We start from the raw sequence: 17,297 nt of genomic DNA on the forward strand, positions 1-17,297 counted from the left end.
GGTCAGTAAATGCCCCTCCTACGTCAGTAAATGCCTCTCTTAGATCAATAAATGCCCTCTTGGATCAATAAATGCCCCCCATGGTCAGTAAATGCCCCTCCTAGGTCAGTAAATGCCTCTCTTAGATCAATAAATGCTTCCCCTCGATCAATAAATGCCCCCCATGGTCAGTAAATGCCCCTCCTAGATCAGTAAATGCCTCTCTTAGATCAATAAATGCCTCCCCTCGATCAATAAATGCCCCCCATGGTCAGTAAATGCCTCTCTTAGATCAATAAATGCTCCCCTCGATCAATAAATGCTCCTCTCGATCAATAAATGCCCTCACACCACTCGATAACCCCAGCAAAAGGGGGGAGCAGAGCTGGCCACGCCCCCATCCTTTGAGACCCCTCCCACATCCTGCCCGATTGTGATGCGACCCTTTGTGACCTCACAATGGGAATCCTCCTTACCCCCGAGAGCCCCTAAGCCCTCAGTGTCCATCAGGACAGTGGTGGGAGAGACCTCAGAGCTCACAGCTCCTGAGCAGAGCTCACGTCTTCCCCCGTGGTGCTGAGGCGTTGGCCGAAGCTTCTTCATTCTCAAGGTCTACGCTTTGACCTCCATCTCCAACGATGGCCAAGAGATCTTCTGGCAGACCCTGGCTGGCCTGGAAGGAGGATGAGTCTCACCAAGAGACCACCTCTACCCCAGAGCCCAAAGAAGTGACCGTGGTCTGGCCCCTGGAGATCAGTGAGTGAAGAGTCCTGGTGGGTTGGGCAGGGCTAGACGACAGGGTCAGGGTGGGGATGTGGTTCCTCTGCTCTAGTGAGACCTCAGCTGAAGTCCTACGGCCAGTTCTGGAGGCTTCAACACAGGAAAGTCATGGAGCTGTGAGATCAAGTCCAGAGGAGGTCACCAGGATGATCTGAGGGTTGGAGAACCTCCTGTAGGAGGACAGGCTGGGAGAGTTGGAGAGGAGAGGAGATGGAGAGGGCTCTGGGGAGATCTTAGAGCAGCTTCCAATACGGAAAGGTGCTCCAGGAGAGCTGGGGAGGGTCTCTTGTTGAGGGAGCCCAGGGACAGGACGAGGTGGAACGTTTTTGAGATGAAAGAGGGGAGATTGAGATGAGATCTTGGGAAGAAATGTTCTTCTGTGAGGTTGGTGAGGGCCTGGCCCAGGTTCCCCAGAGATATTGTGGCTGCCCCATCCCTGGAGGTCTTCAAGGCCAGGTTAGATGGTGTCACACACCGAGGGAGACAGAGGAGGACCCAGAACTGTGTTTAAACCTTTAGTTTATTATTCTATACCGTTACAATTCTAAGTCAAGAGTATTAAGCTTAAATCCAACCAATATTAGCGTCCTATAAGGGTTTGTGAGGGACCATACGACCCGTACGGAGTTTGGTGATAAAGCCTTTAGATGTTTCCCCGAAGAAGTTGCTGCCGGTGAAGTTTCTGCAAATGCTCCGGTGTTCATCGATTGTTGACGTCAGTGGGGGATCTCGGACCATCCGAGAGGGAGCTCCGATTAAGGCTTGCTCCTCTCGTCCTCTTACAGTCCATTCTGGAGTGATAACATCTCGGGTACCATCTCCGTTCCTTTGGTCAGTGGTGCCCGATGGTACGGGACACAGTGGATTCCTTAATCCCCACCAACCGTGTAGGAATCCAGAACATCCAGAGTGGTAGATCAGGATGTTTCCATCACAAACCCCCATAGTCCGAATCACCCAAGCGCAACATACGTAGATTTCTTTTCATGAATCTTATGAATACTTTTGGTTTGAGGATCACCTCTGAGTCTTTGTTGTGAAATCTATGGTGTAAATCCGATAAGGGAGGGGATGACCGGGGGACGGTGTAGTCATCCCGATGGGGAAACGAGTGGCAGAGACGTCATGGCTCGTTCTCCCCGACTCATCCTTTGCTGCACAGGTGGGCTTTGATACGGACGCTGATGTGGAGTGGCCACCAGACCTCCGCCTGGGCCCTCTCCACCCCGCGACTCACAAACACAACCCCTCTTCAGCAGCTTCAAGAGGGGGAAGGATATATCAGATGGGCCTTGGTGCAACCTGACCCAGTGGGAGGTGTCCCAGCCCATGGCAAGGGGTGAATCTGGATCATCTTGAAGGTCTCTTCCAACCCAAACCATTCCATCACTCCATGATTTTGGACTCAACGATCCTTGTGGGTCCCTTCCAACTTCTACCAAGAATGGAACGATCAGAGGGGACCCACCTCCTACTCTGGGACAGAGGCAGCGATGCTTGGGGACAGGGACCTTCCCTGCCCTCAACCCAGCGTCACTGGGGCTTTCGCAGACTTGTCATCTCCAGCACGGCAGCCCAACTGCATGTGGTGGACTTGTGGTGACCCAAGAGCAGGACCCGGCCAGGCAGACACTTTTGGCCCAAGCAGAGTCTCCTGCCTCCTTCCACCACACCCTCTCTTCTCCTTCTTTCTTAGGTGTCTCCTGGTTGCCCATCTACTCCAAATTGAAGGGGACGGTGGACTTTGTCTGTTCCTTCCTCAACTGCACAGAGAAGGTAACCCTTCTGCTCTCTGCCTGGGCAGAGCTGCTTCTCCCAGGTCTCCATCTCCACTGCTCCGGTCCTGCTGGCCATGGGTGTCCCCCTCTCACGCTCCCTGTTTGTTCTTGGTGGCAGGAGGTTGGCAGGAAATTGGAGTTTCTACGGAGCATTGAGAAATTGTGCCAAGCCGCTAAAAACTTCTGCTTGTCACGAGGCCTGGATGTGTTCTACCGGACATACAACGTGGTGGGGAAGATCAAGGTGAGAGGTCAAGCAGGAGCTCAGGGGAAGAGGGCAAAGAGGGTAGGGAGAGGAGAAATGACCTCAGGGTGCTCCAGGGGAGGTTTCAATTGGATATTGGAATGATTTGGATATAGAAGGAGTAGTGAAGCATTGGAAGAGGTTGTCCAGGAAAGTGATGGAGTCTCCATCCATGAGGGGGTTCAAACTACGTGGACCTGCGGTGCTTCAAGATATGGAGCAGTAGACATGGTGGGGTTGGGCTGATGGTTGGACAGGATGAGCTTAAAGGTCTTCTCCAACCTTAACGACTGTATGATGCTTTGAGAGGATCTGGAGGTCCTGAGTGTGAGGGTCTGATGGCCCTGGGTGTGAGGGTCTGGTGGCCCTGGGTGTGAGGGTCTGGAGACCCTGGTTCTGAGGGTCAGGTGGCCCTGGGTGTGAGGGTCTGGAGACCCTGGGTGTGAGGGTCTGGTGGCCCTGGGTGTGAGGGTCTGATGGCCCTGGGTGTGAGGGTCTGGTGGCCCTGGGTGTGAGGGTCTGATGGCCCTGGGTGTGAGGGTCTGGAGACCCTGGGTGTGAGGGTCTGGTGGCCCTGGGTGTGAGGGTCTGATGGCCCTGGGTGTGAGGGTCTGGTGGCCGTGGGTGCCTCTGTTTGTCAGGTCCCACACCAACTGGGCTTTGCAGGTGCTGCTAGAAGAGGAAAGTGCTGAGAAGCATCTCCAGTTTGAGCTGTGGCAGAAAGCCATGTGTGTCATCACCGAACTGAGGTACCTCACCACCCCTCATGGGCACACCTGAAGTCCTCGTCCATCTGTACGAGGCCTCCTGGCACCGCTCCCAGCACCAGTATCCAAGTGGTTCCCCTCTCTCTCTGCAGCTCCTTTGAGAGAGTGCTGGAGGGCCAGGAGAAACTCCTGCTCGAAATCTGTCTCACAACCCTCTTGTCCACCCCTCTGAAAGCCAAGAAGTTCTTGCAGGTGGAATCCACCCTTGACAACTACGTCTTGGTAAGCGCTGAGGGAGCTACAGAAGCCTCCAGGCCCTCTGAGCTCCTCCCTGGCCACCCCATGCTGTGATACCACCAGAGGTCCAAGGCAGGGACTCAGCTTTGCTTTCCCATCCTCATCCCTTCATTCTCTTCTCATGTCCTGGTCACCTCCACAGGATGTTCTGCACACAACCTTACCACAATTCTTTGTCTTCTTTGCAGACTCTGGAAACCTTGGATGTGATGATGGAGAAGTTGGTGGGCATCATTCCAGTCAATAGACTCGGTCAGGAGCTGCAGAGCATCTTCCAGGTCTGCATCTGCAGAGAGGGGCTTCTCGTCACCCTGGGAGAAGGGGGTGTCCACTCTGGAGTCGATGGTCCCCACCTCAGTGCCAGGAGGAGACAGTGCCTCAAGGGGTGTGCTCAGCTCCTCGAGGAACCAGGGAATGCCCACCGGGCTCTTCTGGAGCACAGAAGGTGGCATCTGCCTTCTTGCTTGGCCACAGAGTTGGCCCCGTATGATATGTCTCACCACCCAGGGCCTCCGGACCCTCGCCTTCCAGGGCCTCCAGATCCTCATAGCGTTGTATAATCGTTGAGGTTGGAGAAGACCTTTAAGCTCATCCAGTCCAACCATCCGCCCAAGTTTGCAAGGTCTCCTAGGGCAGGGTCCCCACTGCAGGCTTTGTTGGAGAGCGCAGGAAGTCTCCATGGCGTGGGCGAGTCCAGCCCAGGAGCTCAGCAGTGTTGCTTCTGCTGGAGGAGGACTCTGCTCTGAGAGCTCACTGGGACCTTCTCTCTTCCCAGACCCTTCTGGAGCTCATGAACTCCAACAGATCAGTTGTGCGCGAGAGGGCCCTGGGCAGGATCAGGAAGCTCATTCGCCTGCTGACCAACAAGCCCAAGCTGCAGGTGAGAAGCGAGGAGGCCTCCAGCCAGGCCATGTCCCCTTCCTGCCCACCAGAGTGGCCAAAGGTCTCCCTGCGTGGAGCTCCTGCCCACTTGGCTGCTCTGGGAGCTGGAGCCGGCATCGTCCGGCAAAGCCTTCACTCTCCAGGGATGGAGCCCTTAACCCTCCCGCTCTTCTGCCTCTGTCATCCAGGTCCAGAACAAAGAGCCAAGGCCCATGGACAGCCCCACCAGCTTTGAAGAGCTGCGGATCCCCATCCTGGGTCAAGTCCTTGGTCACCTCTTCGTTTTCCCACATTCTGTGGCAACGAAAAAAGTTCTGGCTTCGGAAACCCTTTATCCTCTCTATGACCTCCTCAGCAATCAAGAAAGTAAGAGACTTTGTGGTGGGCTTCATCTCTCCACACCCACATCTCCTGATAGCTCTGCTTCTGCTTCATTAGATCTTAAGGATGGTGACGATAGGGTTGACCTTGCTGGCCACCTACTTTCTCCTATTGACCCTTCTGCCTTTTCCCTGCTTCTTCAGGCAGGTCAACAGCAAGGAATGAAATAGAACAGATCCAGAACGACCTTGAGGACACCTCTACGATGGATTGGCTCTCCACCAGAGACATTAGCAGGGTAAGGAGCTCCTCCGTTGCTGGGACTTCTGTCTGAGGCGTTGACTTGGAGGGGCAAAGGTGTGGAGACTCAGTGGGGCAAGCGTGGCCTCGCTGTGCCTGCTGAGAAGGTTCCTGCTGTCCCCAAGCAAGGCTGCACTCCAGGGTGCCAGCAGGACCTCCAGCCCCCTGGCCAAGGCCTGGATTTCTTGAGGGTCACCCACTGCACCCATGAGCCTAACACTTTCCCGTGGGTGTTGCCTCCAGCGCTGCCGGGCTCCCACTGAGACACCTCTTCCCTCCCTTCCTTCCTCTAGAGATTTGCAGGACACCTGCATGCTGTGGAGAAGACCGACGTCATCTGTGTGGCCATCAATGCCTTGAAAGAGTCCAGCGTCTTAGACAAAGAGGCAGCGACAAACGTGTTGTACATGGCCATGAGTGCCCCCAAGTGTTGGCTGGTGGATGTAAGTGGCCTGGGGCTGGATGGCCCAACCCTTGAGCCTCACCAGACCTTCTACCTCCATCCCTCCCTCCTAAACGCAGGCGTCTTGGGCACCTGTAGCCACCTGAAGCCAGCAGAGAGGGATGGAGATGAGGAGATGGCTGCTCCATCCTCACCTGTGTCCCCTCCAGGTGCCCAACATCGTAAAATGCATCCATGGAAACCTTGAAGGCATCAAAATGGAATCAGCCCGGCAGAGCATGGTGGACCTTCTGCTCCTCCTGACCAAGAAACACCTTACCGAAGTAGTCTCAGTGCTAATGAAGATCGCTCCACCGAGTGACAGGTCCTGGCCCTGACAGCCTGGAGGGTTGTCCACTGTGGGAGAGGGACACGGGGACCCTTTGGTTGCCACAGCCAAGGAATCGAGAAGGACAAGCGTGGGGAGTAGTGCCCTCCTTCCCACCACCTTTGGTCTTTGGCCTTTGGTCAATACTCTCAGACACACGGGGTGGGTTTTAGGGTTGTCCTGTGCAGGGACAGGAGCTGGACTTGGTGACCCTTCTTGGTCCCTTCCAACTCAAGGCATTCCGTGGTTCGATGGTTTTTGGGGTTGTCCTGCGCAGGGACCCGAGTTGGGTTTGATGATCCTTCTGGGTCCCTTCGAACTCAGGACATTCCATGATGCACCACGCTCCTCCCGGCCCCACAGCAAAGCCCCTCTTGCTCCTCTCCTGCTGCCCAGGCCACCCCAGCCAAGGTCCAAGGTCCCCAGGCCATGCTGTGGTGGCTAAGGCTGGCCTGCTGATGGACCTCTTCACCTTGCAGTTCTGCAGTGCCCATGTGGGAGATGATGTTCTCCGACCCCCAAATTATAGAGAAGGTCTTGATGGAGGTGTTCAAGTGGCACCAGGCAAAACACGATAGGATCCTTTGCATGCTGCCTGAGGACACCGGCATCCTTCAGCTGATGGTGAGTTACCATCCAAAGCCCTGGTGGCCTTGGCCTCAGCTGCTGGTGGAACCCAGAGCTGCACGGTCCCTGCTGTATTTCTTCCAGGTCCTGGCCTGCAAGGACTTTAAAACTGAGAACTTTGAGGAACTCTGCAAATTCTGGAGATTCCTGAGGCGCCCAAACCCAGCCTTGCACCCACTGGTTCTCCAAGGACTCATGACGCTCTCTCAGAGAGCTGAGACGGTGAGCACGGCGTGGGCAAAGGTGGTGGCTTGGCCTTGGTTGGAGTCAGGTGGTGGGGTGATGGCCCTAAGTGCCATGCCTGCCATGGTGGCCACCTGGGCAGCTTTCCAGGCATGGAGCTTTTCCCAACAAGGCAATTCTCTTCTTCCCGCAGGCAAGAAGGATGAAGATCCTCCTGCCAGACATGACTGAGGACCTGCAGGACAGCAACGGAGATGTCATTAGGAAGACCCTGGTGACCCTCCAAAACATGATGGATCACCTAAAGAAGAAGGAGACCAGTTCCATTGCCGTGCAGCTGCTGGAGAAGCTGCTGCCCCTCTTTCATCACGTAAGGCTGATGGGAGAGCCTGAGCCCCACAGATGGGCACCAGGCATGGACAACCGCAGCACCTGGAGCAGGGGTTCTTCTTGCCTTCCTCCCTTGGGTTTTGCAGCCCAGGTTCTCCCTGAGAGCAGCTCTGAGGGCTCCTGCTTCTCCAGCTGCACTGGGGAACAGGACCAGGTCTTCTCCCCAGGCAGCATGGCCAGGAATGTGAGGCCCGTAGGCATTGCCGAGGACCAGCCCGGTCTCCTCCTCAGCCCATTTTGGTGGGAACTCATCCCTTACATGGCTGGTGGAGCTGGTAAGGAGCACTGGGTGGTCAGGAGAACCCGTTGAGGGGCCTTTGACAAGTTTTGGGGCCATTCAGTGACTTGCCCCACACCTCCAGTGACCAAATCCAAGCCTGGAGCATCTCCCCACCCATCAGCCATGATGACGCTCCTGCTCACTGCGGGCAAAGCGATATTGGTTCTGAAGTCCTGTGAGGGGATTGAGATTCGGACTCCTGAACTTGTGTTAACAGAAGACCCTTTATGATCAAAGCAGCTGCTTTCACACAGCTCTGCTAAATCTCAAAAAACACGGCGTTATCTGATTGGTTACAAACAATTGTCCCCACGCTCAAACTTCCAAACAACCGGGCAATGGGTGACTGATCCCTCGCTGTTCCCGCGCAGTCCCAACGCCTTCTTTGGGCAGCAGAAGGCTACAATTGTCTCGTTGGTTCTTCCGTTTACGGTACCCGTCGTAGGTGCTTTCCTGGCAATGTTCCTCTGTTGTCCACTTCTTCAAGGTCGCTCACGGGCACTCTCCAGCTCGGCCGATCCGGACACTGGTGCCGAGGGAAAAACTCCCCATATTCCTGGTGTCTTTCTCCCTTCCAGGAGCTCAGCCAGGTGAGAGAACAAGCCGTCAGGCTCTTCACCAAGCAGCTGAAGTGCGTGATGAGGAAACACAAGAAGATGATGATGGCGAAAGTGCGAACTGCCCTCTTGCCGCTCTTCTCTCACCTATGCGACCCAACGCCGAGCGTGGCCAAGGTACAGATCTCAAAGCGGAGCTGTGGCACAGGGAAGAGACTCCCAGGCACTTGAGCCAGAGCACGTCCCACCTTCCTAAGTCCCACCTTCCTAAGGCCACCATTGCCCCACCAACAAGCCAAAAGGAGGAGGACGCACAGTCTCCTTGCCCGGGCTGTGATGCCATCTCCCACCTTCTGCTGCTCCACAGGCCTCCCAGGAAGGTCTCCTGGCTGCAGCCAAGTTCCTGGGCTGGAAACTGCCTGAAGAGCTCGTCCAGGCAAAGCTGCAATGGAACACTGCAGAGTGCTTGGTGAGAAGATCCCCCAAACCCCAGGGCCCAGGCTGGACGAGGGCTGCCCCACATGTCTGGGCTGTGGGTCTCACCCACTTTGCTCCAGCCTGGAGATGCATCCTTGCTCCCTGTCCTCAAGAACAGAGCCCCCAAGGGCTCTTCTCCACCCTCTGTGGGAGGGAGAGCTCCCAGAACAGGAGATACTGGGAGCAGAGACTGGTGTGGCCAGCTGGGGAGGGACTGGGACATGCCCATAGCTTTGTGGTCTCTCCAGATGAAGCAGGACAAGAAGAGGGCTGAGGACTACATCAACCAGAGCCTGCAGTACCTGGATGCTCCTCAGGATGCTGTGCGAGAGGCAGCTGTGATGTTCCTTGGTGAGCCACCACCCCTCGATCCCTCTTTGGGGACACCCTGGCCCCAGTTCCCACCACGGCACTGGGGAGCAAGGGGGATCTGATGGAGCTTTGTCCCCAGCGGTTGCTGCTCGGCCTTTGAAGGACACCAACCCGGAGAAGATGGCAGAGATCTGCAGGGGTAAGGAGGGACAAGGTTGGGTTGGCCGGGGCTGGTGGGACAGGGAATGGGGTTCTACCATGCCAGGTCCTGCTCCGGGGAAGCCTGTGAGGGGCAGTTGGGGCATTCCTGCCCAACAGCTGTCTTCTGGATGGGCTTGGTGGGATCTGGAGGGGATGCTCGGAGGTCTCTGTAGACATGGGGCTTCATCTCAGCTCTGCTTTTCTCCATCTCAGCCCTTCAGCCCCTCAAAACAGACCCCTCAACCTCAGTCTGTAACGTGACAATTCAGGCCATGCTCACGCTGGGCCCTCGAAGCAAGGACCGAAGGAAAGAAACCCTTCTACAAAGGATCTTCCACTGCCGGCGCTGAGCCAGGCTGAGGGGCAGCGTTCCTCAGGAACCTTAGAATCATGGAACTGTTGGGTTGGAAGAGTGTAGATGTCATTTGTGCCTGAGAAAAGTGGTGTAATGCCTGTTGGGGGCACAACAGGGAAAATAGCGTTACAGACGATAGGGAAAAAGGCCTTCTGGGATGATTCGGAGCCTGAGTAAAGGTCAGGACCTCCTAAAAATCGCCTCCTAAACCTACTCTTGAGAAAATGCCACACCGACAATATCGATGAAGTGGGAGATGTTTATTCCTCATCTTACATTAAAGAGAAGATAGAGAAAAAAATGCTACCTTGGAATTTTTGATATACATAATAAAATTCAAACTATCCTTACGCTGCGTTTTTGTGGTTAACTTCGGCAATGTCATAATGTCACTTACAGACATAGTTTCGGATGTAATGCCACACGTAGACAGTAGATAACGTTAATACAAATTGTTCAGTGAATTTTGCGTATCCGTAACCAGATTTTTTTTTGTATATATTTGCAGTGAACATAGATTTGTAAAGCTAATCCTGTCTTTATACATTTTCCTTTGAAAAAAAAAATGTACTCATGAGATTACCCATATCAAGTCTCGGTTTAGGTTATTTCTCTGATGAGCCGGTTGACTTTTACAGGAAAATAAAGAGGAATGATTTTCACAATCAGTAGACAGTGCCGAAATAGGGGGAGGAAGAGAGTTGTATTCTGGAGAGTAATGGAAAATTTTTTTAGGGAAGGATTTCTTTAAAATATTTTGAATTTTCAGCAGACGGTGAGCCTTTAAAAGGGTAATAGAGTGGTTTAATATAAATATATATATATATATATATATATGTCCGTATGTGTTTTTAGAGAACAGAGCACATTGGAAATTATTTATATCATTTGACTGCTCAACTAAGTCACTGCTGACAGTAAGATTGTGCATCTAATCCCAACCCTAACCCTGACCATGACCCCAACTCTAACCCTAATGACCCTGACCCCAACCCTAACCCTAACCCTAACCCAACCAAGATCCCTTTAGGGGCTCCAGGGACCATCTAGGAACTCCTACAACCACTCTAGGACACGCTCGACCCCTCTAGATCGTGCCCGGACAGTTCTAGGACCCTTTTAACGATCCCCGGGACCCATTTAGGCCCCTCTAGAACCCCTCTAGATACCCCCAGAACCCTCATAGAGACATCTTGGATGCTTCTAGGACTACCTGGACCCCTTTAGGAACCCCCAGGGCCAATCTACGTACTCCCAACACCCCTGAAGGAACCCACCGAGACCCCTCTACAGCCTGCCACTATCCCTTTAGTTACACCCAGGACCGCTCTAGTGCCTCGCAGGACCCCTATAGGACCACCAGGAGCAGTCCAGGACTACCAGAACATCTCTAGAATGCCTAGGAGCCCTCTAGAGCACCGCAACAAGACTTAAGGGACACCCATGAGCCCCAGGAGGCTCCCAGTATCCCCTAAATCCCTCATAGAATCCCCTGGGGCCCTGTAGAGAGCCCCAGGAGCCTCCCAGAATCCCCTGGGGCACTGTAGAGAGCCCCAGGAGCCTCCCACAATCCCCTGGGGCCCTGTAGAGAGCACCAGGAGCCTCCCAGAATCCCCTGGGGCACTGTAGAAAGGCCCAGGACCTTCATAGAATCAACTGATTCTATGAATCATAGAATCAACTCAGCTGATGAGCTCTTCTATAAACAGCTACAAACGGGGCATTTATTGATCCTGGGGGACATTTATCCATCCAGGAGGGCCGTGTCCAAGGCTTTACAGAATTCCAGATAAATCACACCCACTGGTTTTCCGGTGTCCGCTGCTGTAGGAGGAAGCCAGGATGACCCGAGGGGACGCTGAGAGACATTGGGGGGACCCTGGGGTCACCCAGAGTGACTCTTGGGGGCTCTGTGGGTCATGAGGAACCCTGAGGTGACCCTAGGGGATGTTGGAGGCCTTGGGGGTACCCCAGGGTGACCCAAGGGGACATTAGAGACCATGGAGTGACCATGGCGATCACCCAGGATCAACCAGGAGGACGTTGGGGGCCACAGAGGGGCAGCCAAGGGGTGACCATGGGGGTCGTGGAGAACATTGAGGTGACCCAAGCGGATGTTGGAGACCACGGGGGGGACACTTGGGGTCCCCTCAAGTTGTGTGTCCCCACTTGACCCCTCGTGTCCCCACCCAGGCACTGCCACATGATCTGTCCCCAACACCTCCTTGGTGGGTTTGGGGGGGTCTTCCTGTTGAGGAGGGATAAAATGGGGTCACTTGTGCCCTCCCCATGCCCTTGGGATCAATAAATGTCCCCCTGAGATCAATAAGTGCCCCCCTGGGATCAATAACTGTCACCTGGATCGATAAATGACCCCCTTGCCCATTGGATAAATAAATGGGGGGCACTACTGTAGGGGTCCCCTACATTTTTTGGGGGGGTGGGATGGCTTTAGGGGAGCAGGGATGGGTTTGAGAAGGAGCTGGGATGGGTTTGAGGGGACTAGGGATGGGTTTTGGGGGGATTACGGATGGATTTTGGGGAGCTGGGATGGATTTCAGGAGGATATGGATGGGTTTGAGGGACCTGGGATGGGATTTGGGGAGCAGGGATGGGTTTGAGAAGGAGCTGGGATGGGTTCGGGGGGATTAGGGATGGGTTTTGGGGGATTACGGATGGATTTTGGGGAGCTGGGATGGATTTCAGGAGGATATGGATGGGTTTGAGGGACCTGGGATGGGATTTGGGGAGCAGGGATGGGTTTGAGAAGGAGCTGGGATGGGTTTGGGGGGATTAGGGATGGGTTTTGGGGGGATTACGGATGGATTTTGGGGAGCTGGGATGGATTTCAGGAGGATATGGATGGGTTTGAGGGACCTGGGATGGGATTTGGGGAGCAGGGATGGGTTTGAGAAGGAGCTGGGATGGGTTCGAGGGGACTAGGGATGGGTTTTGGGGGGTTACGGATGGATTTTGGGGAGCTGGGATGGATTTCAGGAGGATATGGATGGGTTTGAGGGACCTGGGATGGGATTTGGGGAGCAGGGATGGGTTTGAGAAGGAGCTGGAATGGGTTCGGGGGGATTAGGGATGGGTTTTGGGGGATTACGGATGGATTTTGGGGAGCTGGGATGGATTTCAGGAGGATATGGATGGGTTTGAGGGACCTGGGATGGGATTTGGGGAGCAGGGATGGGTTTAGAGGGGGCTGGGATGGGTTTGGGGGGACTAGGGCTACGTTTTTAGGGAGCTGGGGTGGATTTGGGGGAATGTGGGACGGTGGAGAGGGACTGGGATGGGTTTAGGGGAGCACAGATGGGCTTGAGGGGACCAGGGGTGGGTTTGGAGGAGTTGGGGATGAGTTGTGGTGACCAGGACTGGATTTTGGGGAGTGGAGAAGGCTTTGAGGGGGAGCAGAGAAGGGGTTTGGAGGAGCAGAGTTGGGTTTCAGGAGGTCACCCCACCCGGGCTGTGTTGTCCCTTGCGACGGGCAGCGGTCGCTCCTGGTGTCGCCATGGTGATTCTGGAACCAACAGAACTGTTGGGCACCAGGCTGAGGTGGTTGGTTGGGTTCCCCACGCCCTGGTTGGGTTCCCCAAGTCCTGGTTGGGTTCCCCACGCCCTGGTTGGGTGTCCCAAGTCCTACTTTGGTGTCGAGTGGTTTCGAAGTCCCTGATGAAGAGCCAACCCATGATGGAGACGCTGGTGGTGGGTGCTGAGTGCTACGACGTGGTGGCCACTGTGGGGAAGGGGACCTTTGGGGAGGTGACCTGGGGCTGGCGCAGGAGCACAGGGGAGATGGTGGCCATCAAGATCCTGAAGAACAAAGGCCACCATGGCTTGACGGCAAAGAATGAGCTGAGGCTGCTGGAAGCCTTGCGGGAGGTGGACGCGGAGGAGTCGCACATCGTCCATTTCCTCCAGTCCTTCAGTGATGGTGTCTGTACCTACCTGGTCTTGGAGCTGCTGGACCAAAACCTCTTTGAGTTCCAAAAGCAGAACAACTTCTCGCCGTTGCCCATCCGGCACATCCGTACCATCACGGCGCAGGTCCTGGCAGCGCTGGTCAAGCTGAAGGAGCTTTCCATCATCCACGCCGACCTCAAGCCAGAGAACATCATGCTGGTGGACCACAAGCGTTATCCTTTCCACATCAAGCTCATCGACTTCGGCTCAGCCAGGATATTCACCGACATCCACCAGATCGAAGATCCCTACATCCAAACCTGCTTCTACCGGGCGCCGGAGATCTTGTTGGGGTTGCCCTTCTGGGGGAAGATGGACATGTGGGCTCTGGGTTGTGTGATGGCTGAACTTCACTTGGGTCATCAATGAGTACGACCAGGTTGTCCACATCTGCTCCACCCTGGGGCGACCCCAAGACCAATTGCTTCATGCCGCCGAGAAGACGCCGTCCTTCTTCCAATGGGTGCCGTATCCTACCGGTTCCTGGCAGCTCAGGCCACCAGGCAAGGACATGGGGAAGCCAAAGGGGTGGAAGAAGTATGTCCTCTCCTCACTGAACCAGTTGGCGGAGGTCAATGTCCACCCTGCACAGGAGGTGCAGGCTGAGTGCTGTGACCTCCATGGGATGGTGGAGCTGCTCAAGAGGGTCCTCACCTGGGACTCGCGCAAGAGGATCACGCCCAACGCCGCCCTCAAGCATCCCTTCATCTCCTTGCAGCAGGTCAAGGCCAGCTTTGAGGCCACCCGGTACTACCAGCTCTGCCAAGAGGACTTGAGGGCAACCAAGAAGGACACCGGTGCGGTTGAGGTCTTCCATGGCAAGGAACTTCCTTCACTCAACCAGACGGACGGCTTCAACCATGCCAAGGGGGACAAGAACCAGGATGTCCACCAAGCCCCCGTCCCCACATTCTACAGCCACCAGCACCACCAGTGGGCCAGGATGGAACCGGCTGCTGGTAACTGGATCTTGGTGAGGTCAACCAATGGGCAAAAGACCGGCCACCATGGTGGCACCATAGGCTTCGGTGGGATAGAGGAGAAGAACCCGTGTGGACAACCAGACACTTTGCCCTGAGCCAAGGTACGGCCATGGGGTTGAGGGGCTTGTGGGGGCCCTGGGCTTGGGGTCTTGGGACAATGGGTGCTGCAGGTCCCATGGGTGCTTGGGTGTCCTGATGCCCAACATGTGGGTGCTTGGGGGTCGTGGTGCCCCACATGTGGGTCCTGGAGGTCCCCGTGCTCCCCGGTGCCGCTCATCCCCATCTCTCGCCCCACAGCGAGCCCCAATGCCGCGGTGCAACTCCAAGGCCCTTCATCTCATGCCTATTCTCAGTTCCCTGCGCCGGTGAAGCCACCGCGACATCCAAGAGCTTCTCACAACCCTTCTTCTTCCTCACCTTCACCGAGAAGATCCCACTTTGGCACTGGTGGAGAAGATGTTCGTGGAAGCACCAGGACACGCAGTGCTGGATGTTGATAGCACCAACCATTGCCCAATAAATGGTTTGCCATGGCTTGGTGTCTCTCTTGACTCTTTGCCAGGATGGATTTGGCTCAGGATGGTTGTCCCATCCCTGGCAAGGTTGGATGGGGCTTGGAGCAACCTGATCTACCAAGAGGTGTCCCTGCCCATGACAATGGGGTGGAACTGGATCATCTTGAAGGTCCTTCCACTCCAAACCATTGTGTGGATGCTATGGGTGGGGCTTGGAGCAACCTGATCTACTGGGAGGTGTCCATACCCATCACAGTAGGTTGGAACCTGGTGATCTTCACCTTCTTTCCAACACAAACCATTCTATGAGTCTGTGTCCTAAGCTGGAATGATCCACATGGGTCATGGAGTCCAACCACTGTCCCACCACGGGACAACCCTAAAACCCACCCCGTGTATCTGAGGCCGTTGGCCAAAGACTTCTTAAAGTCAGGTTGGTGCCATGACTGCTTCTCTGGGGAGCTGTTCCAGTGCTCCACCACCCTCTGGGTGAAGAACCTTGTCCTGGTGCCCAACCAACGTCCCTTGAGTCCAGAGAGAAGAGCTCAGCCTCTTCCTCCCAAGTGTGAGGAAGCAGTAGACCATGATGATGGCTCCCCTCAGTCTCGTCTTCCTCACAGACTGAGGGACTTCAATCGCTCCTCCAAACCCTTCACCAACTCTGTGCCCTCTTCTGGATGCTCTTCCTGGGCAAGACCAGGAGTGGTGGTGAGATCCCAGTACTGGGGACACTGGGGACACTGGGCTGGCACCTCCAGGAGCTCAAAGGGTTGGGTTTGGGGGTCAAGGGAGGCTCTTTCTCTTTTCTCACCTTCCTCAAAATCCCCTAAACCCAAGGGTTGGACAACAAAGACTTGGGTTTGGCCTTCAAGAACATCATCAAAGCCACCAGGAGATCCACGTTGCTTTTCCATATGGAGAAAACCAAAATAGGTGGAGCTTCCGACAGAAGACAGCGTGGTGCAATGTGTACCGGGAGTAGACATTCCCATGGACCACTATCCCATCCCAGTCCCCATATCCCTCCTCCCAGTCCCCATCCCACCCCAGTATCCCCTCCCAGTCCCCATATCCCTCCTCCCAGTTCTCCCCCCACCCCGAGTCCCCCGATTCCTGGAGGTGTTGAGGCCAGCTTGGCTGGGACTTGGAACACCTTGACCCAGTGAAAGGTGTCCTTGCCTGCGCTGGTGGTGGGACCTGCATGGCTCAACTCAACCCAACCCATGATTCCATGATTCCATCACTGGAATTCCAGCTGTCCGGGCATGTCCTCCTGGTCTTCTTGGAAAGAAGACCATTCTACAGTGAACTTCTCTTGCCACCTGCTGTCGGAAGCTCTACCTCAGCAGGTTCACTATGGTCTTTCTATAAAGCCACCAAACCCAGTGTCAAAAGCCTTGCTTTGATTTCTTGTGGGCATTGGGTGGAGGGGGACCATGGAGGGGACTCTTCTCCTTTTGGTTTCTCCATATGGATCTCCTGGTGGCTTTGATGGTGTTCTTGTAGGCTTTGATTTCTTGTGGGCATTGGGTGGAGGGGGACCATGGGGGACATGGGGGGCACTCTTCTCCTTTTGGTTTTCTCCATATGGATCTCCTGGTGGCTTTGATGATGTTCTTGTAGGCTTTGATTTGTTGTGGGCATTGGGTGGAGGGGGACCATGGGGGACATAGGGGGGACTCTTCTCCTTTTGGTTTCTCCATATGGATCTCCTGGTGGCTTTGATTTGTTGTGGGCATTGGGTGGAGGGGGACCATGGGGAGCACTCTTCTCCTTTTGGTTTTCTCCATATGGATCTCCTGGTGGCTTTGATGGTGTTCTTGTAGGCTTTGATTTGTTGTGGGCATTGGGTGGAGGGGGACCATGGGGGACATGGGGGGCACTCTTCTCCTTTTGGTTTTCTCCATATGGATCTCCTGGTGGCTTTGATGATGTTCTTGTAGGCTTTGATTTCTTGTGGGCATTGGGTGGAGGGGGACCATGGGGGACATAGGGGGGACTCTTCTCCTTTTGGTTTCTCCATATGGATCTCCTGGTGGCTTTGATTTGTTGTGGGCATTGGGTGGAGGGGGACCATGGGGACCATGGTGGGGACTCTTCTCCTTTTGGTTTTCTCCATATGGATCTCCTGGTGGCTTTGATGGTGTTCTTGTAGGCTTTGATTTGTTGTGGGCATTGGGTGGAGGGGGACCATGGGGGACATGGGGGGCACTCTTCTCCTTTTGGTTTTCTCCATATGGATCTCCTGGTGGCTTTGATGATGTTCTTGTAGGCTTTGATTTGTTGTGGGCATTGGGTGGAGGGGGACCATGGGGGGCACTCTTCTCCTTTTGGTTTTCTCCATATGGATCTCCTGGTGGCTTTGATGGTGTTCTTGTAGGCTTTGATTTGTT

At 54.9% G+C, this 17,297-nt stretch overlaps 2 protein-coding genes across 2 annotated transcripts; both read left to right on the forward strand.

Moving 5' to 3' along the window:
* The first annotated feature begins 617 nt into the window (after positions 1-617).
* On the forward strand, positions 618-9,435 carry LOC128850655 (uncharacterized). The gene is made up of 19 exons (XM_054055632.1): positions 618-735; positions 2,456-2,535; positions 2,656-2,781; positions 3,448-3,530; positions 3,641-3,835; positions 3,928-4,063; positions 4,561-4,665; positions 4,856-5,033; positions 5,192-5,286; positions 5,582-5,731; positions 5,901-6,055; positions 6,538-6,682; positions 6,770-6,907; positions 7,062-7,238; positions 8,117-8,272; positions 8,463-8,564; positions 8,821-8,923; positions 9,024-9,083; positions 9,299-9,435. The coding sequence occupies exons 1-19, from the start codon at positions 618-620 to the stop codon at positions 9,433-9,435; spliced, it is 2,439 nt and encodes an 812-aa protein (XP_053911607.1).
* Positions 9,436-13,122: 3,687 nt separating this feature from the next.
* Positions 13,123-14,484, forward strand: LOC128850657 (homeodomain-interacting protein kinase 4-like). The gene is given in 2 exon segments (XM_054055635.1): positions 13,123-13,768; positions 13,770-14,484. Coding segments are annotated over 2 exon segments (1,353 nt in total). The 5' UTR covers positions 13,123-13,130.
* Positions 14,485-17,297: the final 2,813 nt, after the last annotated feature.

The sequence above is a fragment of the Cuculus canorus genome, unplaced genomic scaffold (genome assembly GCF_017976375.1).
Source record: "Cuculus canorus isolate bCucCan1 unplaced genomic scaffold, bCucCan1.pri scaffold_147_arrow_ctg1, whole genome shotgun sequence".
Lineage (NCBI taxonomy): Eukaryota > Metazoa > Chordata > Aves > Cuculiformes > Cuculidae > Cuculus > Cuculus canorus.